Here is a 23,682-nt window from a genome sequence, read left to right on the forward strand (position 1 = left end):
AGCCCGAATAGATGGGCCACTTTCTTCATCTGCAGATGGGGAGGTGAGGAGTGGGAGAAAATGAGAACAGTCAGCCTAAACACTGTACACGCTTAGAGGGCAAGGGGGGCCAAGTTCCCGGCCTGTTCACTTTCAGTACATGGGCCAGGTAAATCAGAGAACAGGACAAGCAACTCTAGTCCTGCCCCCCAGATACAATCACCGTCACAGCTTCTGTGTATGTTTTTCTAAGGACAGATTCTTGTTTAAAGAGCTATGCGGAGGGCACTCTAAAATTTCTCCCACAAAAAGGGAATTGTAAATACATTCTATTCTCTAATACTCACTTCTCATACACATGTTGTGAACATCAGTTTATATCTCCAACAATAGTTGTAGTGTGGATGTACTGTAGTTTTAAAAAAAAAATCCATCTCCTATGGTTGGACATCTAAGTTCGCATTTTTCCACGATTGTAAAATGACTATGATGAACATACTTATAACCAAACCTTATTTTCTTAAGATAAATTTCTATATATACAAATACTTGTTCTGTAGCTCTTATTAGAACTTTTTTCTCCTGGTGGGAGTCACGTGAGTAGGTCTCAGAATTTCTCTCCCAGAAGAGCAGCCGAAATGGTTGCGGGAGACAAACAGGAGACCATGAATTGATACAGTTAGGCTCCCTGTGCCAGGATGAAACAGCTCCCGGATGCACTTCATACTTAAAACTACTCTGAGTAGTTACGATCGCCATAATGAGCACCGTCGATGGGTTGTTTCCGAAGCATCATTCCCTCCCACCCCACTGTGTGCCTGTCATGCGACTTGGGGACGGATTACCGACATCCTCTCCAGCTCTTGGGGAGGGTCTCTCATTGGGCACAATTTCATCCCCTTACCTGTGATTGATTTCTGCTAAGCTCAGGACAGAGGCTGGTCTAATCACAAGGCTCGGTACTTTAATCTTGCGATTGGTGAAGAGGTGTCTGCTCCGTCCGAATGAAGGAGCACGCAGCGGCTCCAGTTGCTGTTCGCAGTCTTCCGGTGTCCGCGTGGAGCCGGCCTTATGGTGACGCACACCCTGAGCTGGGTCCCTGTTGATAAGAGCCTGCTGGACCTAGCCTGCTCTGAAGTTGGCCCTGTTGCTGGACTTGCTATTTACGTGAGCCAGTACGTTCTATTATTACTTGTGCCACTTTGAGTCAGGGTTTTTTTTTTTTATTGCCTCATGAATGAAACCATAGTAGGGCAGAGAGATTCTCACACCAATCTATGTATATTTCTCTTTCCAGCAAATTCTGTCAGCTTGTTTATTTTACTTCAAAATAGACTTCTCAAAATAATAGCTTTTCATGTGGCTAATTAGTCACATCCCACACAACTCCATTTTCCATCCCTACACAGTGATTCTCACCACTTTGCTGACGCCCTGACCTTTCCCCATCAAACTTGGCTTTCCAGCTGCCCACTGGCTATCGCAGATTTTCATACCACGCCTCCACCTGAACGAAGTCCTCACTGAACTCTTGCTCTGGCCTACTTTCCCTTCCTTCCCCCTCATACCTCCCTCACATCCCACCCCCAACCCAGCAACAACCAGTTCTCTGTTCCCTGAATCTGTGCACCCAAATATCCCACCTCAGTCTCGACTTCTCCCTTGCTTTCATTCTCCCGATGTAATCAATAATCAGTTCTTGCTATTCTGCTTCAGAAATGTCTCTGCAATCTCCCCAGCACCCAACTTGTCTTCCTGCCACCTTTACACCTCTCTGTAATGAATGCATCGCGACCCTTGCCACAGGAGTTAAGATCCTGAATAACCAAAGAAGAGAGTGCAGTGCTATCAACAATACGTCCCCCTCCCGCAGTGACTCTGCTGGGAGCTGCCTGGCCCTTCAAAACCCAACCCCATAGCCTGATGACCCCTGGAAAATGCAGCGAGCGTGAGCTAGCCCAAGGGGCGTAGTGATCAAGGAAGGAGCCTCGCTACCAAACCGTGATTTCCAAAAAGCTCGTTCTTGCATCTTTCCCCCCAAGCAGCATGAAGGATACACAGAGCATGGAAATTCCTCTTAAAGTGTGTTTTCTCCTACATTTTCCCCTACTCTCCATACTTATAATGTCTCCAGCCATTGCCTCCTTTAAAAAGCATTGATGGCTACTCCCTGGGCTTTCCCCTTTCCGCTTGATTCTGTCAACGTAGGAAACATTCAAACCTGTAGAGAATTTTTGGTGAGTTTATTTGAGCCAAACTGACAACAGCTGCTGGGAAGCAAAACCTCACCGGACTCAGAAATGCTCTGGAGAATGGCAGTTTAGCACCTTATTTTATACATTACAATCAAAAGAGGTGTCAGTTGGTTTGCAGGAAATCCGTTGGTGATAGATTAGGGAGGCTGGAGAAAGCAACACAGGGAAACCTTGGGGGATTCAATAAAAAATAAAATGGTAAGACACTTCAACACAGGTGCGTATGGTTAATAATAAACAACAATGAGGGAATTTGTGGCCTCCTCCTGATGCTGCGCCTGTACTTCGAGGGGTCTGGAAAAAGGAAATTTGACATTCCGAAGGTATGTTATCTTAGATGCAAAAAGAGAACAGACAGGCTTTAAGATTGGCCTTTGTTAGGGAAAAATGCTGACCTGGGACATGACTACCTGCCAAGAACTGCTTCTAGTTAGAAAGTTTTCATTTCAGACCATCTCATGTGGTTTTTAGGTCTCTGAGCTTGGAAGGCCACCAGGCAGGCCTCCCCTGAGGGCCAAGAGGTTCTGGCCCTTGCCACAATTTTGTGTCACACTAGTACAAACAAAACAATTTGACAAAGCAATGTTTTCATTAGGGAATGGGGTGGGTAAAGCCAAACCGGGAAGAACAAAAAGCTGGGAACACTTGTGTTAATATAGCTCTTGTGCTATGGCTACTATGGATCATTTCCAGTGACATTCACTGCCCCTCACTCCCACCAAAACACATGAGGCACTACTATGGCCAACATAATATGATTTGCTATTTCCTGGCTGCATCTGGAACTCCACACCCTTGCTGTTTCCTGTGCCCGTGATACCTTCTGGGAAATTCATACTCTTGTGAAGGCTTCATAGTGTGCAGGTAGTTACCCTTGTATGTCCCGTGACACTGAGTATATATGTCCAGATAATCTATTAATGCCATCCCAGAACATTAACACCTGAAAATGCATTTCATGAATAAAAAGGCAACTCCATTCTCACCTTGGAAATGAGGGACATGCTAAGTTGTTTGGCAAGGACAAAAAGCCCATCGCTGAAAGGGAGCAGGGTCAGCATTAAGAGTTGAGAACAGTGTATGGCACAAAACAGTGCCTGGAATATTTGTTGCTGAATGAATTAGTCAACCTTTACCTCTATCACCTACTTCCCTCCAGGCTAGATCCAGATAAGAGAGCAAGATGATGGGGCTTGTTGAAAGCTGATCTGCTGCCCTTCTCTCCTTTGAATAGTAAAAGAAATGAAAGGTAAATGTCTTTCTGCCATAGATTTTAAGTTCAAGACTCACAGGATAATGTTGCATTCTCTTAACCCAGCCATAAGTTGTGGGTACTTTTAAATATTTAAGTGTGCCCTGTATAAGGAAACAACAGGTGGGTTCTCATTTACTGGTCAGCCAGGCGGAGCTATGAGCCCTTTAGGGCAGAGCCTATGTCCCGTGCATTTGTGTAGCCAAGATTCTTTCACATAGTGCATGCTCCAATAGCTACGGGATAAACGCTGGACGAGCCCACAGCCCTCATTCATTACGGTGGAGCTACTGCTAGTAAGTTGTGAGTCTCCCATGGGATAAAGAATCAAGGTATATGCTCATGTCAGACGTTTTAGAGGAGGGTCCTCCCACCTTGGCTGCAAATTGGAAACACCTAGAGAGTTTCAATAAATACTGGGTACCATCCCTTATGAATTCTCCTTTAATGGTCTGGGGTACTGCTTGGCCGGGGGAAGGGGTAAAACTCTCCAAGTGATTCTTCTGAGCAACCCGGACTGAGAACACCGGTTCAGAAACTGTCAAAGGAGGCTTCAGCTGATCAGGACACAAAGTTTGCGTTCCTTTTCGTCTCCCCTTCCTCTTTAAGATCTCAACCCTAAACCTGTGACTGCCCATTCACCGAGAGCAAGGAATGTCCGCAAAAGAGGACAAGTCTTACGAACGCACACAAGTATATAGCCCTTACCCATAAACGGGCAACGTGCCCGTGCGCTGGCACCCCGCCCCTCTGTCCAGCCCGCGCGCCCCCCTCGCCCGTCCCCTGGGCTCCCAGCGGCCGCGCGCTCCCGCCCGCCATTCTCCTGGTCCGTGTCTTGCGGTGAGGCCGGCGCGCCGCCCGCACCTAATCCCGCGCCCAGTCCCGCGCCCACGCCGCCGCCTTCTTCCTCTCGCGAGGAAGTCCCGGCGCCGGAAGTGCCCTGAGCGCGCGGAGGCCGGAGCAGAAGCCCGGGCGCGCAGCGGCGGTGGGAGGGAGAGGCCGCCCGGGCCGCCGTGGCTGCTGAGGGCTCCTCGCAGGTACCGCCGCGGTCGGGCCTCTCCGGGGTAGGCCGGAGGCGAGTGCGCGCGGGCGCGGGGCGCGCCTGCCGGCCTCCGATTGAGGTGTCTTTGCAGAGTCGCCCCCATGTTGCGTTTTCCGACCTGTTTCCCGTCCTTCCGGGTGGTGGGAGAGAAGCAGCTGCCGCAGGAGATCATTTTCCTGGTCTGGTCGCCCAAGCGGGATCTCATTGCTCTGGCCAACACCGCGGGCGAGGTGAGTGAGCGGATCGACGGCGAGGAAGTCAGAGACTGCCCCAGCCTCAGTTTCCCCTTCTGCGGATTGGGCGGGCCACCTGTCTACCCCGCCCCTCCCTTCCAGGCCGGCTCTGAACTTCAAATGAAAGCATAAGGGACCACGCATGGGAAAGATAATTTATATGCCCGGTTTACGTACTTTATGGCGAAAACAAGTCTTCACACAATCATCACAGTCCTGCCTCCCCGTCAGTTTTCGTCATTTATTTGTTAAATGGGTGTTTTAGATGTTCATCATGTGTCAGTCATCGGCAAGCTGTAGTGGTAGGTCCACAGACTCTGCCCAAAGTTTGCTTGCAGTTTAGTGGCAGAAAGAAGATGAGTTATTGTCCAACTTTAGCCGCAAATGTTGATGCGTGTACCTGCCACAGAGCTGTGTTTAAGCATCCATATTATGTTGTCCAAGTTTCATATTTTATGCTGGATAGCCGCCACTCATTGTAAATACGTTTAAAACAAGGGAGTGATGTTTCACTGAATTCCTGATGGAATGTGCATGAGTGTTGGCAGCATTTTTAGTTGGTAATGTATTATGAGCTTCATCCTGATTGTAGCAACCTTTCTGCTGGAGGGCTTAGTGCCTGTCAGCCATTTTGTAAGGAAACCTTCACCTGTGCACGTTTCCTCCTTTGGCCTTTTTGCAGGTGTCCTGATAGCTCCCTGGCCAGCTTGGAAACTGGGTGGTAGGGAAAGTTAGCAGCCTCAGGGCTGCATTGCTGCATGGACTGGCCTGCCCTCATCGCCAGGGCACTGATGTCTACTTTTTCAGGGACCTCCGTGAAATCCAGCCTCCCTCCTCTGCCAGGGTGCTTTGGAACTTTGTCATTGCTCTAGAGAGAGGAGTGCAGATAATACAACCTGAGAGGTAGGGGGGAAGGGAGATTTTAGGGGAGCCAGCTATCAGGTGGGTAGATGTAATAGTGGGCAGTTGTTTCTTCCATTGTCTTAGTGAGAAGAAAGGGCCCTATCTAGGAGTGAGGATGGGGAAGAAAATATTAGAAGTTTGAGGAGAAAAGAAAGGCATGAAAAAGCTGACTAGGCAAGTAGACTAGGGAAACCGAATAGGATTGCTGGTCATTATTAAGTGCCACACAAGACTAATGGTCTTGCAGTTCAAGGGAAAGTCGTGAGCACGGTTGTATGTCTCTGCTGTTCTTTTTGACTATGTGGGTGCAGATGTGGTTGGGTTTAACCAGAGTTGTTGTTTGGCAAGTACGACAAAGCAAGAGAGATGCAAGGGAGTTGAAATTTACGCAGGAGGAGTGATCATAATGATGAATCTTGGGTTCTAACCTGATTAAGGAGGGACGTGAGGGCATGTGGGCGGTGAGGGGCAATGAATAGGTGGTAGAATCAATGGATTGTATGTCTTGGTGAGGTTGAAGTATCGAAGTTGGGTATAAGTAAGGATAAGCAGGAAAGACAGAGGCAGTGATGGAAAGTGGCAGGTTTGCCAGTGAGATTGTGGCAGGAATTGTAGTTGTTGGCAATGGCAAGGTCAAGGGTGTGACCCTGGGAGTGACTGAGGTGAGGTGGAAGAGGTGATCGTCGGAGCAGAGGTAGTTGAGAACTGAAAAGCTCTAGAAATGACTGAGAATGACAGTGAGTGGTGCTGGAAGGCATGAGTGAGCCCGGCAGGAGTCTACGCCTTCCAGGAATGAGGGGTGGCCTAGGGGTCTTTAGATGACGGCAATTAAAGAGGGATCATGGGCAATCTGGTTTGATTGCGTAAGATTCAAAGTTAGAGGATTTTAGAGGAGAAGAAAAACCATCCAGAATGGCATCGAGCATCAAGGACAAAACGTGCCTCATCCCCTAGCCCCGTAATAGTACAGGGGATGTGAGAGGACAGTGGCCACCACCTGAGAATCCTGCAGGGAAGCAGTGTCCTCAGGTGAGAAGCACATTTCAGAGAAGAGAAGGAAGATATAGGGGATCTTTATGATACCTGACCATGAATTCTGGAGGGAGCAGAGGAAGGATTTCAGAAGTAAGGAATGGCAAAGATGTGCTCGGAAAAGAGCACTGAGGCTGGGGGCTGAGCGATTTCTTAGGGGTCCTGGCCGCCCACTGGGGCTGCTGTAGCGGGGAGTGAGGACGCCAAGAGGTGAGGCCGGAGCGGCGAAGCTGAGCGCAGGGCACTGAGAAGGCGGGGACGGGAGGGGGGGCGGGGTCAGAGTCTAGGAACACCTGCAGTTCTCCTCTTCTTCCTCATTTTCAATGGCTGTTTGTATAGAGGATGGACTAGGGACAGTCTTACTTTTGAAGTCTAAGGAGCTCTGGGGCATCATCCTGACCCTCCAAGGTAGGAATTTACTCATGTGGAAATGGAAATTTAGAATGGCTAAGTGGCAAGATCACATCCAAGGCCAGTTAAGGGACGTGGCTGAAGTTAGATCCCAAGTGGTCTGATTCCGAGTTTGCTGTTATTTAACTCCATCACCCATTCCTTTCTAGTGCTGTTTGTGTTCTTTCTTCATGGTTGTGTGTGTGTGTGTGTGTGTGTGTGTGTGTGAGAGAGAGAGAGAGAGAGAGAGAGAGAGAGAGCGCGAGAGAGAGAGATTGAGAGATTGATTATCTTCTGGGGCAGCCTTATTTCTTTCCAAAAGACAAGTTTTCTGTTAACATAAAAGATAGGAAAATGTATAGGGTAGAGTTAAATTAGACCTGTTGTACTCATTTTGAAAATACCTTAAGTTCATTCAGACACTGTTGTCTTCTAATTTCTTCTGAGATCTAAATATTATACTTGAGGTGACTTAAAAAAAAAATTATAGGAGGGATCTAGGTTTATTTTACTTTTGGAAATGGAGTTTTGTTTCCTGCCATTATATCTGTTTTGTCATAGGTATTACTTCATCGACTTGCAAGTTTTCATCGAGTTTGGAGTTTTCCACCAAATGAAAATACAGGAAAGGAAGTAACCTGTCTGGCTTGGAGACCAGATGGCAAACGTAATGATTTTTATTATTCGCAGAGTACTCTTCAAAGAAAGTTTTATTTTCGGAATTTATTGTTCTCCTTATATGCTAAAATTTTAAATACCAGTTTGGGAATTTTGTTTTTTAGAATGCTTTAAACTCTTTTCAAACATTTTCATAGAACTCATATTAATTTTGCCATTTTGTTTCTGGGAAAAGATATCTCCAAAATAAAATCTGACTTCTTGGAGAAGATAACTCCAAAATGAAATCTGGTGGGATACACAAAACACTTTGGTTTTGTTCTTTTTGCTGTCTTGTCCTGCACAACTTGGCCCAGACCTCACCTGCCACCCCCTAGTTAGTTCAATGCCATCAGGACTCTTTTATCCCAAAAGTGCATCTTAGCATTTAGTGTGTGGCTTGGTTGGTTGGGCGTCGTTCTGCAAACTGAAAGGTCACAGGTTTCATTCCTGGTCGGGGCACGTGCCTGGGTTGCAGGTTCAGCCCCCGGTCAGGGCGCCTGCAGAAGGTAGCCACCTGATGTTACTCTTGTACATTGATGTTTTTCTCCCTCTCCTTCTCCCTCCCTTCCCTTCTCTCTAAAATTTAAAAATAAAAAAGTTTGACTTGTAAATGTGCTGTCTGCACATATGCTTGCCTCACTTGAAAGACCATCAGCTCTGACCCCGTTGCTCCCATTTCTGCATGATTTTTCTCCTCCTGGTGCCCTTTATTTTGTAGCTCGTTATGTTGTAGTTGGTTACGGCTCTGACGACTGAACCCTTCTCTTCATGTGTTGTTTTTACAATTGACAGTGTTATTTGAACTGTTGTACACATACAGCCAGGACAGTAAAATGCTGTAAAATCATAGCTTAAAGTTCACCTAGATCTCTGATGACTTTTTTAAGAAAAAAACGGGATTGTTTTTGTAAAGTGTTATGTACTCTTCATTGATTATTTTTTCTAGATAAATATAAGTACATAAAAATGCCCTGAAAACCTATCACTTACAGATAACCATTTTTATCTGTACTCATTCAGCTCATCTCATGTCATCTTTTATTTTTTTCTAAAAAGTACATGTAAAATGAGAGAACTTTTGTAAGTAACATCTTGATATCTTGCAGTATTCATCCAAAAATACCAGGATCTCAAAAATAAATCATGAAAGTCAGTGTGTTAAAATGTATTTGAATAAATGATATTTTTCTTATTACAAAATGTCTTGTGTTTTAGACACTAAAAAGGATTTTGTTAGGTATTGGTTTTTTCCAAGATTGCTTTAAATTGTTCTGACAAGGGGGAAACCTGGATTAGCTCACATCTAGCCAAGTTGTGTCTCAGTACACAGTGAAACGCAGAGCCCGCTATTTAGGAATTCTTAAATTTAATATGTTAGAAAGATGTTAATGACTCAGGCAGAGAAACTGTGCTTGATCATTTATTCACAGTGATGGTCTTCTTTTCCATTAAGGGTTAGAAACAAAACAGAGGAATAAAAAAACCTCCCAAGAACCAAGCAGATGGAATTGGTTTTTTGCCTTTTAAGCATGTTTATGGGTCCAGTGTGTCTGGGTGATACAATTATTATTGTTAGTTTGTGGAGACCTGGTTTGTATTTTCTGCGTGACAACTGGCTTCCCAGTCCAGAGGCTTTGATGTGTAAGATGTTAAGTATAGTACTCAGGAGACTAGTAGGTAACTCATGGAAGTTTGAGCATTTGAAAGTAAGCTTAGATAATAGCATAAGTATGTGCAAAGATATCTTTTAGGTTTTAAAATATTTAAAGCAAGGAATTTTGGGTTTAATGAGTTCTGTGATCACAATGTATTTAAAATAGTAAAACTGGACAAGAAGTGAAATACCCATTTATTTTTCTCGAATGTTACACTAATTTATTCTGATCATATCTTCTTGTTTTAGTTTTGGCCTTTGCTCTTGCTGACACCAAGAAAATTGTTTTGTGTGATGTAGAAAAACCTGAAAGCCTGCACTCCTTTTCTGTGGAGGCTCCAGTTTCTTGTATGCATTGGATGGAAGTGACTGCAGAAAGCAGGTAGAGTAATAAAAAAAGAAGTCCCTATAGTGAAAACAGGACGACATTCTTGAAATTTCCATTTTTTTAAATGGGTACTTAGGGGTATCTGTATGTTGAATATGCATACATTGCATTTATTTCGTTCTTAAGTTTATCAAGATAAAAATTTTTTATCCTTTGTTAGATATTTTTTTTCCTTCTGAAAAACATCTTTTCAAAGAGCAGTAATATCTGAATGGCCAAGATTTTCCTTTATAGTTACTTTTGTGGTTTATATCATTGGTTTATTCTTTCAAGTAATTAATCAAAATTACTGGTTAGCAAAGTGAGGTTCTGTTTTTCTTTCCACCATTTATTTCGTCTAAAGCTTTGATTTTTTGTGCCTTAGTAAATATTCTTATCATATGAAAAGCACGAAACAGAGCATTCTGTTTTGATGCTACAAAGGTTCTTTTTTTGTGTGTCCATGGTCCCGGTGGTTTCCTATTTTATGAACATAATTTTGCCTTAGTCTTTGTAGTCAAGTAATATACCAGGTTTGCAGTAAACATGGCCTAAAGGATGAGTGGTTTAGGTAATACTGAAAATAAAATTTCTTTTTTGAGTAAATGTGATCATTTTCTTTCCATTAGCTTTTCCTTTCTAATTAAGTTTAAATGAATATCAAATAAATTTGTCAAATCCGAATGTTAATTGACAGCGTCCGGTGGAGGGGGAGGCTGTAAAGGATTGGATGACACGGATCTAGCCTGGGGTTTGAAATTCACTGTAGATAGAATAGAGTGATTAATCAGTTCATCGTCAAATAATCAAGGTGCACACGGTCATGGGGGTTAAAGGAGCAGAGTGTATTGTGTAATTTCCATCCCTGTCTAGCTAGCTGGTAAGTATATTTCTAACACACTTTCTACATAGTTTAGCAATGTTTTGTGGAAATTCCAGGGTCCCTTGGGACACCTAGTATGTGTTCAAGTGGGAAAAAATGCTTGCTATGTGATCACTTTTTTACCTTCTCACTCATTTATTTCCGACCTTTTTTGGAGGTAGAATTGACAGGAAAAAAGGGAATAAATAAGGCTATTTCAAAATGCATCATGTCATCTTATATACCTGCTGGGTTGTCAAATCTCCAAATGCATGTAAGCCATAGAACTCCTAATTCAATAATAAAATAATTACAGTGTTCTTTAAAATTACTCTTGTACTTAGTTTTAGTGGCACTTCTTAGATGATAGTTAAGAAATCATAAATTCTCAGTCAATATCTACTACTGAATACATGTAAGTGTATTTCATATGCTGAGATAATTGTTTTCTAATATTCATTTCACTAACTGTAAAGTGGGCGGGCTGACTTTTTTTTTTCAGAAATAAACCCTTTTGTAAATGAAAAATCTCCTACTCCACTGTTTCTTGTTTGTGATTGTTATGACTATTTTACATGGTAAAATATGTGTGGCATCTGTTTACTTGGTAATATATAATATATAAAACTGGGCATTTAAAAAACTAGTTTTTTTTTAATGAAAAGAGAAGTAAAATCTTTGGTGTTTTTATAATGCTTGTATTTTTTTCTTTTTAGTGTTCTGACATCCTTTTATAATGCCGAAGATGAATCAAATCTTCTCTTACCTAAACTACCTACATTACCCAAAAAGTAAGTATCAGAGTTTAATTTCATTGGAATTAATCTTGCAGATTTCTGTTTACTTTTAACACTGTGGCAAATTTCTAATTTGTTTTAAAAAATATATTTCTGTTAAGTATATTTTACCCCAGTCTCTGTTTTTCTCTAGTTATAGCAACACCTCAAAAATATTTAGGTAAGATATGCCATTTTTGTTTTCAAGTAAGATAATATTTTATTATTGAACTATATAGTTGAAAAATAACCCAATTTGTTTTTATATTTTAGTGAAGAAAATTCTGATGAAATTATTAAGCTTTTGGGAGATGTCAGGTAAAGTTTGTACATATCTTAAATAACAGGTCTAATTTATTAAAGTTAACATTTGGTATTTGAGGCAGTTTTCAGAGTTTCGAGGGCAGTTCCTTTATTTGTCATATTATTTTATTGCTAACAAACACCTCTGAACAATATATAAACATTAATATCTATCATTTAACATGTTTTTATTATATGGTCTTTGTCTCAAGCTTAATATTATAGTGTACCTTTGTTTTATTTCAATAAGAAGTAAAGGAGGATTGAAGTACTAGAGTTTCTAAAATTTAAATTTAAATATTCAAGGTATTTAAGCCCATTTAATACACTTAGCATCAGAGCCATGATAAAATTGATGGTGCTTTGTATTAGCTGGCAAAAGGATTGTCTGTTATTGAGAATATATAAATGCAATGGTCAAAATAATATATTCTTATTTTACTGTAAGCTGATGTTTTTTAGACTGAAGAAAATTGATGTTGTCCTTCTGAAAAAACAGAGTAAGGCGGATGTGATTGAATATTGAGTATTAGCGAGTTAGTTTGTTCCATTCCCCGCCGCAGGGAAGCTTTAGCAGGCAGATTATAGGAGAGCAGGAACAGTTTATATCTTGGTGTAAAAATTCCATCTTCACTGATATCCTCAGCTTGTTGTATTATTTTTAATTAGGCTTAATATTCTTGTCCTTGGAGGAAGCTCTGGCTTTATTGAACTTTATGCTTATGGGATGTTCAAAATTGCTAGAGTCACGGGGGTAAGTTGTTCTTTAATATTTTCTACATTGTTTATCTTAGAATATAGCTGATTTGTGAACTAACTTAGAAACTAACTGATTTGTGAAAAGAGAATAAAACACTTTCCCCCCTCAGTTTCAGTTATTGGAATTCCTTGTTCTTAAGTGTTAAAAAAAGATAATGTTCTTACAAATATAAAATAGTGTTATGGTGTCTGTGAAGATCTGGAACTTTCATAGAATTAGTTGAGTTTTGCTTTTTAAAAAAAGGTTGAAAGGATACACTTGATTATGACTTAACTCTCCAGCCTCGTGGTGGGTAAGAGCTATAGTTCGTGCTAGTGATAGGACAGACGGCATCCGAAGCTGTCTGTGCGCGGTGCTGAGTCTCCCGTGGTTGCCAAGTCTCTCTCTTCTCCGGTGCTTTTTCCCTAGAGGGGTAGAAAATATTGGGGACTCTGTGGAATATGTTGGTTCTCCAGCACTTGATTTGGGACCCTTAATATGGGTCTGTGCACGTGTGCATCTGTGTCCTTCCTTGTCCATGCGGCTAGGCGGAGGTATACCATCATAGGCTGGCTACATACGCGTGTCAGGACCCAGGCCATGTGTGCTTGCTTTTTACACCTCTGTAAATTTTCGCGTCCTGTATTGTAAACAGATGCAATGTAGCAATAATACTAAATACACTGCGGGATTTGACTGTCTTACAGATTGTGGGTACGTGTCTCGCATTGTGTTTATCAAGTGATTTGAAGTCATTGTCTGTGGTCACAGAGGTGTCTGCCACTGGTGCTTCAGAAGTTTCGTACTTTCAGGTGAGCCTTAAAACCTGATAGCAAAAAGTAAATATATTTTTAAAAAGGTTTTATTATCCATATCATCCTAGTGGTTATTATCACAAAAAGCAAAACATTGACTTGGGGCTTTTAAATCTTACAGGTAGAGTCTTATTAAAATGAACACCTTGTTCTTATTCCCATGCCCAGTATAGTTTTCATAAAAACAGTGTTTTGATGGTCTATTAATGACCATATTAATTGGTTGCTATACCAGTTCATCTCTGTACTGTGTTTTCTTAGGGCTGTGGCCCTAGTAATAGTAAGAGCTAATATTTGCCAACTACTGAGTGGTTTGGTATAATGCATTTGAATCCTCACAGCAGCCTAATAGGAAGCACTGTTATTATCCCCATTTTATAGATGAGTAAGCGGGCACACAGAGAAACTGGGCGACTTGCGCCATGTCACAGAATTGGAAAGGGAGGCTGAGCGGTCTGGCCCCCGAGACCCTGCTTGTTAACCAGCACACTGCCTCTGGAGGTGTACATTGCGGCAGCTGACTGGGTCCTGCAGAGTATTCAGACTATAGTCTTGCTCTCCCCAGATTTTCATCTCAAATAACCCAGCCATCTGGCTTAAGTATACATTAACTCTCAAATAAAATAGAACAAACGAGAGGCAGTATGCACATGTGTGAGCCTTCCAACATGCCTTGTATTCAGAGCATCAGAAAATTCACTGGAACGGTTAATATTTGCTCTTCCTCTTAAGGTTGTGTGAAAATATGATTTCCAGGATTGCATTTGGTACAATAAAATGATTTCACTATTTCTTTGAAGTTTGTAATAGATATTTTTCAATAACAGCTTTATTGAGATGTAATTCACATACCATTATAATCAATTTGTAGTTATCAATAGCCTATAATTTCTTTAAAATTTTTTACATATGTTTTTGATGATTTTTTAAATTCCTCATAATCATGTTACAAAATAGATTATTACAGTTACTCTAGCTCTGTAGAGGGGGTTGCTAACTTCGGGAGGGTGAGCTATGCACAGTTAAACACAGCAGTTTAGAAACCCTGAAATTTTGTTCTCTTAGTCTCAGAACTATTATGCACAGAAGGAATAGACATAGTCTTTCTGCTGAAACAGAGTTAGACCTTGACTCTTTTTGAGCTGGTAGGGACTGCTTTATTTATTTTGAAAAAGTTTTTTTAATTGCAATGTAATTGGCATATAACATTAGTTTCAGGTGCACAACATAATTATTCGATATTTGTATGTGAAATGATCACCACAATATTATTGACTGTAGTCACCATGCTGTACATTAAGTCCCTGTGATTTACTTATTTTATAACTGGAAGTGTACCAGAGAGAGATGGATTTATCTTTTAAAAGAATTAAGTGTGAAAAAGGTAAAGGGATTAAGAAGTACAGATTGGCCATTAAAAAATAGTTATGAGGATGTAAAGTACAGTGTAGTGAATACAGGCAATAATATTGTAATAAGTATATATAATGTTAGGTGGGTACTCAGCTTATTGGGGTGATCACGTCTAAGTTATATAAATAATGTCTAACCACTATGCGTACACCTGAAACTAATGCAATATTGAATGTCAGCTGAAATTGAAAATTTTTTAAAAATTCAAGTGTCTGTGACTTACTTTATTATTTTGATTTTACAGCTTGAAACCAATTTATTGTACTCTTTCTTACCTGAAGTAACTCGAATGGCCAGAAAGTTTACTCACATTTCAGCTCTTTTACAGGTATTTATTTACAGCTTGTTTTATGTGAATATTTACTGTAAGTTTCTAATGTTGTACAAATAAAAAACTTAAAAATTTTATTTTGTAAAGCAAACTCTCTGTGGTAAATGTGTCTAGTCTGGTAGATAATCTTACAATGTCCATTAAGGCAAGAAAAATTTAATTGAACATCTGCTCCCACCCACTTTTATTTCTCCAAAAAAAAGAAAGAAAAAGTAATATAGATCTTTTAAAATATTCCCACAAATAAAATAGTGTTTTGGAATTTTTAAAGTGTTATAAGGAAGTATTATGGAAAACATAAATCTTATAAATTAGCTTTTGTGCTTACTAAACCCATCCCAAATTAGCTCATGATTCCAGTAGGTTGTGTCTTCGCAGTTTGGGCTGGGCTCAGCCGGAAGGTTCTGTTGCTCAGGACCAGATTCGGCTCATCTTGGCTGGGCGTGGTCACTCATGCGTCATCAGCTGGCTGATCTGTGTCCCTTAGCTGTGGGGCTTTGTCTGGCCCCACAGTCCGCCCCCCAGTGGACCGGCCCCCGCTTGTTCGTGAAGGGGAGGCAGAGGCAGGGGTGTCCAGCGCGCCATGGAAGTGCGCAAAGCCTTTTAGGGCCTTGGACTCACAGTATCTCTTCTGCTTTGTGTTGGTCGCAGCAAGGCACAAGTCCAGCCCAGATTAAGGACTGGAGAAATCCTCTCTGTGTCTGGATAGAGGAGCTATGTGGAATTGTGGCCTTTTATTTCAGTCTACCAGAGTCGTTAATTGACTTGGTGTCAAAGATTTTTGGAGGTCAGAATCTTTTTAAAGATCCTGTTTGAAGATTGAGTAACTGACCAATCTAGCATTTTGAGAGTTTGTGTATGTAAAACATATATGTGAAAAACTGGAGGATATCTGTTTTACCAGATAAAAACTTAATTTAGGAATGCTTGATAGTTAAGTGATTATCAAGTGGTAGCTATGGTCATTTTTTTCCTTGGGCTTAACTAAGTAAAAAGTGGTTGAAAGTAAAATCTGGATTTCTTTGAAACAATTAACAGAAAGAAGCACATATTATTTTAATTAGCATATTGATTTAAATACTTTTTACCATATTAATACTTTCTTCTTCTTAATAGTACATAAATTTGTCACTAACATGTATGTGTGAAGCATGGGAAGAAATACTCATGCAGATGGATTCTCGCCTCACCAAATTCGTGCAGGTAATGTACCTGATGTGTCCTCTACCCTCAAGAACTAACTTAATGAGGGACATGAGAAAAATCAGTCTGATCTATAAAAGGCTAAGATCGGGATTTCTTTTTAAACGCCCTTGTTTAACCTCAAGCTATTTTCTTAAAGAGAAAGGACCCTCTTCCCATTGACCCAGCTTAGGTGGGGACAGGACTGTGCACTGGGGCAGTGGGCTCGGGGAATAAGGGCAGGCATTGGGAAGAGCTGACCGGCTGTTTCCTGGTAACTGGTATGCACGTGATCAATTTAAATATGGATTTGAGGGAAGATTAAGGAAAAGGCAAGGAGTTGTGCTCCAGTAATTTTGAATAAATATGCTTACAATTTAAACCATACATATAATTTTATCCTTTTTTTTTTTTTTAAGGAAAAGAACACAACCACATCAGTGCAAGATGAATTCATGCACTTGCTGTTGTGGGGGAAAGCTAGGTAATAAACTCATGTTAGGTACTTCTGTTTTTTCTTCTTTTTTTTAAAGTAATTTTTATTTCAAAAATTATTCAGTATAAAAAAATTCTAATTCTGGTACACAAGGACAAAAAAATTGTATATGTCTTTCTAGGCTTTTCTATGCACATATGTATTTTTTATGTAAACCTGATCATTTTGTGTGTGTGTAATATATAATGTATTTTTAAATGTGTAAAAATTAAAAAATTTTTGTATAGCCAAACTAATCTTTTATAGTATATGCCTTAGTGTTATTCTCAGCATTATCCTTAAGAAGACCTTTCCCATCTTAAAATATTCAAAGATTGATCTGTATTTTCTTCTGATGTGTGTGTGTGTGTGTGTGTGTGTGTGTGTTTTATCGGTTTATTTTTTATTCCATTTGCATGTCCCAGATGTGATTTATGTGGTCATATGCTATGGAAGACTTTACTTTTTTCCCTAAACATTTAGATAATGGCCCAGTGTAGTTTATTGAGTATTACACCTCCTCCTCATTGATTTGAAATGTCATTTTAGCCTACAGTACAGCCTCATACATGCTTCAGTCTGCTTCTGGACTTTCCTTTGTGAGCACAACAGACTCTTAATTTTTGTTGGGCTATTTCTTTTTGTTTATTTTACTTAAAAATCTTGTTTATAATTTGAAATTAAAAGGGTAAAGTGATTCATTCAGATTTTGACTAGAAAAAACTAAAAATACTATCTTTGTCATTGTAGTGCTGAACTTCAGACCCTCTTAATGAACCAGTTAACAGTAAAGGTATGTGTGGTTAAAGTGTCTTTGTGTTTCAGTAGCTATGAACAGTCTTAATATTTTTTTTTTAGAATAGCATATAATATCTTGCATAGTAAATGTATTTTCTTCCCTTAATTAGGGCTTGAAAAAGCTTGGCCAGTCTATAGAATCGTCATATTCCAGCATTCAAAAATTGGTTATAAGTCACTTACAAAGGTATGAAGGTGATTTAGAATTTTTTGGTATTGCATTTACACATGCTGGCCGTTGGTCTTCTTTCTGCAACCTTTTCTTCATTCATCATCTGCCATTTTCTTTTTGAGCCTTTTCTAACTACAATTATTGCATTGGCATTTGAGGGGAATCTTGGAGTACCCAAGATAAAAGGAATCAATCTTCTAATTCCACTTTAAGAACTTGTTTTCTCACCCAACCATGAAGTGTACTTTGAATAATAGGGCATGTACCCTTTTTTGAGCAGTGAATTTAAATATTTTTATAGTCTACAAAAAGCATGTTATGCACTTTTGCAATTTAATACCTTGGGAAGGTGTTGGTTATGATTACCCTCATTTCACATAAGAAAAACCTGGGGTTCAGAACGGTCTTGTGGCCGGCCTGGAGTTAGTGAGTGTCAGGGCCGAGACTTTCCCGGGTCTTCAAGTCTCATGCTGTTTCTCTGCACAGCTGCCTCAGCGAAGCAGTTGGCAGGTGCATGTGCTCAGTGATTGACTTCAATTTTTGATAAGTCCCTTTATGCTGAGTCCCCTAGCCCTTCATCGCCTTTCTTTGAATAAGCACAGTGCCCTTTGGACTGGTCTTCCCCAGTCCACATTGTGCCCCTCAGATGTGTTTTCCATGGCGGAGCTGATCACGTTACTCTTGCTTAAAATCTCCCAGTGCCTCTCATTCCCAAGACCCTCGCATGGCCTCGAGCATACCTGCCTCTCTGCTTCACCCACCCTGTGGCCTTCTCAAACTTGACCTTTTTTCCTCCATCTTACCTTCTAAAATACTCCCGCCCTGCTCTTCACTTGCATTCCTTAGATCTCTGCTCAGCTATCACTTGTTCAGGGAGGCCTTCCCTGCTCCCCGAGATTAGATTAGGGTCTTCTGTTATACCTGCACCCTGTGCCTTTCCTTCAGGACTCTTGTGGTAGTGGGAACGATGTAGTGTCTGATTATGTGGCTCTGATGATCTTCTCCGTTACACTGTCAGTGCCACGAGGACCCTTGTGTTCTGTTCACTGTTGTGTGCCCGGCCTGTGGCACAGTGCCTGACCTAGAGGATAACGCTAAGAAACGCTAAGAAACGTTTGTTGAACGTTAAATACGTAGCTGTTGGGAGAACAAGATGACCATACAATGGTCTTAAAAGTGCCAGGACTAACTCTGAAATGTAATTTGATTCTTAAAAAATTTAATCATGGGGTCATATATTCTTCTCAGTAGTTGATGACCAAGTGATTCTGCTATTGTTTTTAGAGATAATCTTGAAATAATTATTTCTTGTAGAAAAAAATTAAAGTTACTTTCAGTGTTTATTTCTGAAAATTTAGGAATGTTCAGGCGAGGTAGTAGCTGCCTGCCACCTTGCTGATGGTAATGGTACTAATTCATTTCTGCTCCATTTTGGTAGTGGCTCGGAGTCTTTACTATACCATTTGAGTGAACTGAAAGGAATGGCTTCATGGAAGCAGAAATATGAACCTCTTGGATTAGATGCTGCAGGAATTGAAGGTAGTAATTTCATTTTTTCAGTAGAGTACATTAAACACACTTTACTTGCCTGACAAATGATATTTATTTATTTATTTTTAGAGGCTATTACTGCTGTGGGCTCTTTCATACTCAAGGCGAATGAACTTCTTCAGTAAGTATTTGGGATACATGGAATCACTGACCTGAGAATAGTTCCCGTTCCACTTACAAATAAGAACCTGGCAAATTGTTGTGATTTTCTTAAAACAAATATTAAAAATTCTATCAAAATTCTACCTTTACGAGATTTAAACCAGCTAATAGCACAGTGGTTTCGTAACGAAAAGCACTATTTTCCTCTCCCACCCTTACCCTAACTACTGCCTTTTAACATTTTCACTCTTGTAACTGTTCCTACTTTCAGTTCTGTACTATTTCTAAAATTCTACTAATACACTTCTTTTACTCATCAATTTTTAGAAATTATTCTTCTTTATGTTTGTTTTTCCTAGAGTCTTCATTGCTCCCCCCCCCGCCCCCGCCCCCGCCCGCATCTGTCTTTATCACATTCTTAGGTTCTTTCCCAGTCTCACGGGTGTTATCATCCCCGCAGGGCCCCTCTGTCCCTGATGCCTCTCCCTTTAGCCGCCCGGCCCCGGCCCCAGCCCCAGCCCCGGCCCCGGCCCCGGCCCGGACCTCGCGCTCCGGCTCTCCTGCCAGCCACCCCACAGGCTTTTTCTTCATCGTTTTCGTGAGTCAGATCCAGACTTCCAGGGTTTTCTATGTTTCTTGGCTCATTTAATCATTTTTGCTGGGCAGCATCTTCCATTTCCTTAGAAAGCAGGTATGTGAGGGCAAGCTTGCCGTGTCCCTCTGTGTCTTTTCTCCTGCCTTCGCACTTGACGGATGGGTTCCACAGGGTATAGGATTTTGAAGGGGAAATCATTTTCTCATAAAACCTTGAAAGCGTTGCTCCATTGTGTTCTGGACTTTTTGTTGCTAATGAAGGTCTGGTGCTTTTGATTCTCATTCCTTTGTAGGGTATTTTTATTCTCATCTCTGAATTCTTGAAATTTCACAGTAGCACTTTTAGATGTGGATCTTTTCATTCATAGTGCTGATAATAAGAAAATGGCCATTTTAACCTGGATTCTATTCTATTCTTATTTTGATAATCTCCTCTTCTTTTTTCTTTTACAAGATTTTAGTCTGGAAATCTAATTGGTCAGATAATAGACTTCATGGATCCATCTTCGATGGAAAGATGAGTGAAAATTTTTTTCTGTCATATTTTTCATATTTTTTGTCTTCTGTTTTTTTGAGAAATTTTCTTGACTTAATTATAAAACACTATCATTTATCAATAAACATTTGCTGAGCATTTAAGTACGTTATAAACACTGTGCTAGATGCCAAGGATATGACAGTAAGCAAACTGATCAAAATTCTTGCCTTCATGAGTCTTAAATTCTAATGTGATGAGACAGACAGTCAAGACATGAATAATCAAAATGTCTAGTATGTGGAATAATGGGTAGTGGTGAGAAAAACCAAGCAGGGAAGAAGACCCAGGCATGCCAGGGATCAGAGGTGCCGCTTTACACGGCGGGTCAGGGACGCCCTCACTGAAAAGGGGTGTTGCAGAGAGACAGGAGGGAGTGAGCCTTGTTGATACTGGGGGCCTAAAGAGGCAGCAGCGCGAAGGCCCTGGGTTTGGAGCATGCGTGGCATGTGTGAGGGACCTCAAGGGGGCGCCATGGCCCAAGTGAACTGGACGACCGCAGAGGAGCTGGGAGAGATCCTAGGGGACAGGCCAGGCTGTGAGGGCTTTGGCTTTCACTCTGGGCATAATGAGAAGCTCTTAGGGAGTGACGGGCAGTGGAGTGACAGGATATGAGTCACATTTTGAAAAGATAGCTCTTGGTATTTAGTGTTGTGGTACATTACAGGATGTAAGGACAGACGCCAAGGGAGAAGCGGCGGTCAGAATCCGAAGTGGACAGAACTGGATATATTTTAAAAGTAGAAAGAACAAGATTTGATGCATGATCGTATGTGGATGGTAAAATAAAGGAGTCGTGGGTAATTAGGGGTTTAGGTCCTGAGCACCGGGAAGAGTAGGATTGACATTTACTAAAATGGGGAAGACTTAGGGGAGTATGTGTAAGTATGGATATGTATTTATGTTCATCAGTTTGGGTTTATCTGCTATCTTTTCGTGATTAGATTCAGGCTATGCATCCCAGGCCAGAGTGCTGCATAATTGGTGGTGTCCCCCTCAAGGTGTCACGTCCAGAGGCAAACAATGTCTGTCTACTGCTCCTTAGTGATGTTAATTTTGATTGCCTGGTCAGTGCTTTAAGCATATTAAATTTGAAGTGTCTGTTAGCTACGCTGGTAGAGCCGTCCAGTGCATGTTGATGATATGAGACTAACATTCAAGGGAGAGCTCTGGGCTGGAGATGTAAATCTGGGAGCCAGCAGCATGTCGGCGTTATTTCAGGCCGTGAGCCTGGAGGAAGGGTGAGCGTGCGCAGAGAACAAGAGAGATCTGAAGCTGGGTGCTGGGCGTCCCAACCTAGAGAGATGGGCTTGCTGGGGGGCCAGCGAAGGGATCGGGGAGGCAGAAGGACTGGGGGTGGTGTCCTCCAGTCTCTTCAAGGACGTGAATGAAAAGTTTTTGCTGCTCCCTGAATTATCTTCCTTCACTTCCTGGGTCACTTAGTTTGTCTTGGTCTCTTGTTGCAAGCTTCCTTCCAATACCCGATGCCCGATGGTTTACTCATATTTACTCATGAGGCAGTTTAAAGTTGCTTGGACTCTGGGCCCTGGGCGGCCCAAAGCCACCGTGAGTGCCCAAGCGTGCAGAGCTCTGCCGAGTGCAGCCAGCGCCCGCATGGACCTGTCTTGGCCCTTCCCCATTCATTCTCGTTCTTCGAAGAACCCTGTGTTGTTCTTTGTCTGGAAGGTAAACCCCCAGGCTTTTGGGGAAAGAACACATGGACCGCTCTGTTTCAGTTTGTCCTGCCGTGCCTGGCCCTACGCGCCATCCCAGTGTCTCCTGCTGAACCTGACCTTTCCGAGAACTTGAGCATCTTTGGGATTCTGCAGGCGCGTGGCTCCTTGCTGCCCCCTCTGCATTGTCTGGCACATGGCTGCCTCTGTTGAGCTTCGGCTGTGACCAACCCTTCCTCAGCTTTTGACATTTCTGAAATTTAATTTCTTTCCTACTGCTCTCTTTTTTCATGACTTCATAACATACACATTTTTTCCCTGCCAATTCACTATCATTTTAATGGTGTTTTAGAAGGTAGAGGTTATATAGATATGAATGCTCAGACACATGAAAGGAAAAGTGGCATAATATTAAGCTTTCTGTGACCACCTTTCAATACAAATGAAAGGTGGTTTAACTTTTCCCTTCTTTGAGATAATTAAGATATAGCATTATTTTATGTTATAGATGGAGAAACTGAGGCAGTGAGAATTTTGATGTTAGCCCGAGGTTGCCTGGGATTAGGGTGAAAGTATTGATTGAGAAACATACAAAGGAACTTTTTTTCTTTTTGCTGCAAGAGAGTTTTTATCATATTGCTTCCTGACATAAGAGATGTGACAGTCTTAAGTCAGGGGCTTTACTGGGTACAGAAAAGTTAATGATAATGGCCCCCTCTCCCGTAGTATTATGAAACAGTCCTTGGAAGGGGCTTTGAGGTTTAGGAATGGAAAGTACAGGTATTATTTAAGCTGAAAGAGATTTTTTAAAAAATATGATAACCCATCTCTATATTGAGAATCAGTTTCAGCCCCATGAAGATGACTTCCAGTTACAACAGTTAATTTTGGGGCTACATTTGTGTTAAGCACAGGAAATTAAATTCTTGTGATCTGTTATTGTAAAGGCAAAAAATTAACTTCCAAAAATAATGTTCAGTGATAGTGGAGGATTGACATGGTACAAATTTATAATAATGATTTTTTGTTGGGGTTGATGTTTTTTCTTACTGACCAGGGAGTATTTTTTTTTAAACAAAGAATAATGCTGAAAACTGTTTTTTTCTGGTTTCTTTTATTTGCAAAGTTAGAAAAGGATTTCAGACTTTTACTGAATGCTAGGAGAGACTGTTACAGTTTGTGGTAAGACTGTTATAGCCAGTTAAAATCTGAGTTATTTGCTTTATTTTTTTTAAAGAATAAAGATTTACTCTTTTGAAATTTTATTTTTAGGTGTGTGTTTGATTTGTAAAATCTATTCTAAAGGCTTCAGTGTCACCCAGATACGATAGAACAGAACAGTAAGAGTTATTATATTCCACAATTGAAAAATGTTATATGAACCCTATGTAATGATTTCATCTTTTATTTATTTTTATCTTTTTAGAGTTATAGATAGTAGTATGAAAAACTTCAAAGCATTTTTTCGGTGGCTCTATGTGGGTAAGTTAATTAAAACATTCTTGTGTTTTAACACTTTTTAAAAAATTGTAGCAAAAAATTTAGAATATTTCATTTACTCAAGTAAATTTTCAAATACCTATAAAAGTAAAGA

At 40.9% G+C, this 23,682-nt stretch overlaps 1 protein-coding gene across 2 annotated transcripts in view; it reads left to right on the forward strand.

The window, feature by feature from the left end:
- Nucleotides 1-4,386: 4,386 nt before the first annotated feature.
- The window catches only part of ANAPC4 (anaphase promoting complex subunit 4), a 34,041-nt gene continuing 14,745 nt past the window's right edge, over nucleotides 4,387-23,682 (forward strand). For both annotated transcript variants that reach the window (XM_054582009.1, XM_054582010.1), the window contains exons 1-17: nucleotides 4,387-4,523; nucleotides 4,620-4,758; nucleotides 7,648-7,753; nucleotides 9,650-9,782; nucleotides 11,346-11,420; nucleotides 11,560-11,586; nucleotides 11,679-11,723; nucleotides 12,378-12,462; nucleotides 13,155-13,259; nucleotides 14,920-15,003; nucleotides 16,123-16,209; nucleotides 16,608-16,672; nucleotides 17,414-17,456; nucleotides 17,572-17,648; nucleotides 19,072-19,172; nucleotides 19,254-19,305; nucleotides 23,515-23,570. In XM_054582009.1, the coding sequence (XP_054437984.1) occupies nucleotides 4,630-4,758; nucleotides 7,648-7,753; nucleotides 9,650-9,782; nucleotides 11,346-11,420; nucleotides 11,560-11,586; nucleotides 11,679-11,723; nucleotides 12,378-12,462; nucleotides 13,155-13,259; nucleotides 14,920-15,003; nucleotides 16,123-16,209; nucleotides 16,608-16,672; nucleotides 17,414-17,456; nucleotides 17,572-17,648; nucleotides 19,072-19,172; nucleotides 19,254-19,305; nucleotides 23,515-23,570 (1,270 nt within the window). In that variant the 5' untranslated portion in view covers nucleotides 4,387-4,523; nucleotides 4,620-4,629. The remainder of the gene's footprint in view (nucleotides 4,524-4,619; nucleotides 4,759-7,647; nucleotides 7,754-9,649; nucleotides 9,783-11,345; nucleotides 11,421-11,559; nucleotides 11,587-11,678; nucleotides 11,724-12,377; nucleotides 12,463-13,154; nucleotides 13,260-14,919; nucleotides 15,004-16,122; nucleotides 16,210-16,607; nucleotides 16,673-17,413; nucleotides 17,457-17,571; nucleotides 17,649-19,071; nucleotides 19,173-19,253; nucleotides 19,306-23,514; nucleotides 23,571-23,682) is intronic.

This window comes from Pteronotus mesoamericanus, unplaced genomic scaffold (genome assembly GCF_021234165.1).
Source record: "Pteronotus mesoamericanus isolate MK-2021 breed Mesoamerican mustached bat unplaced genomic scaffold, CSHL_Meso_final contig_68, whole genome shotgun sequence".
NCBI lineage: Eukaryota > Metazoa > Chordata > Mammalia > Chiroptera > Mormoopidae > Pteronotus > Pteronotus mesoamericanus.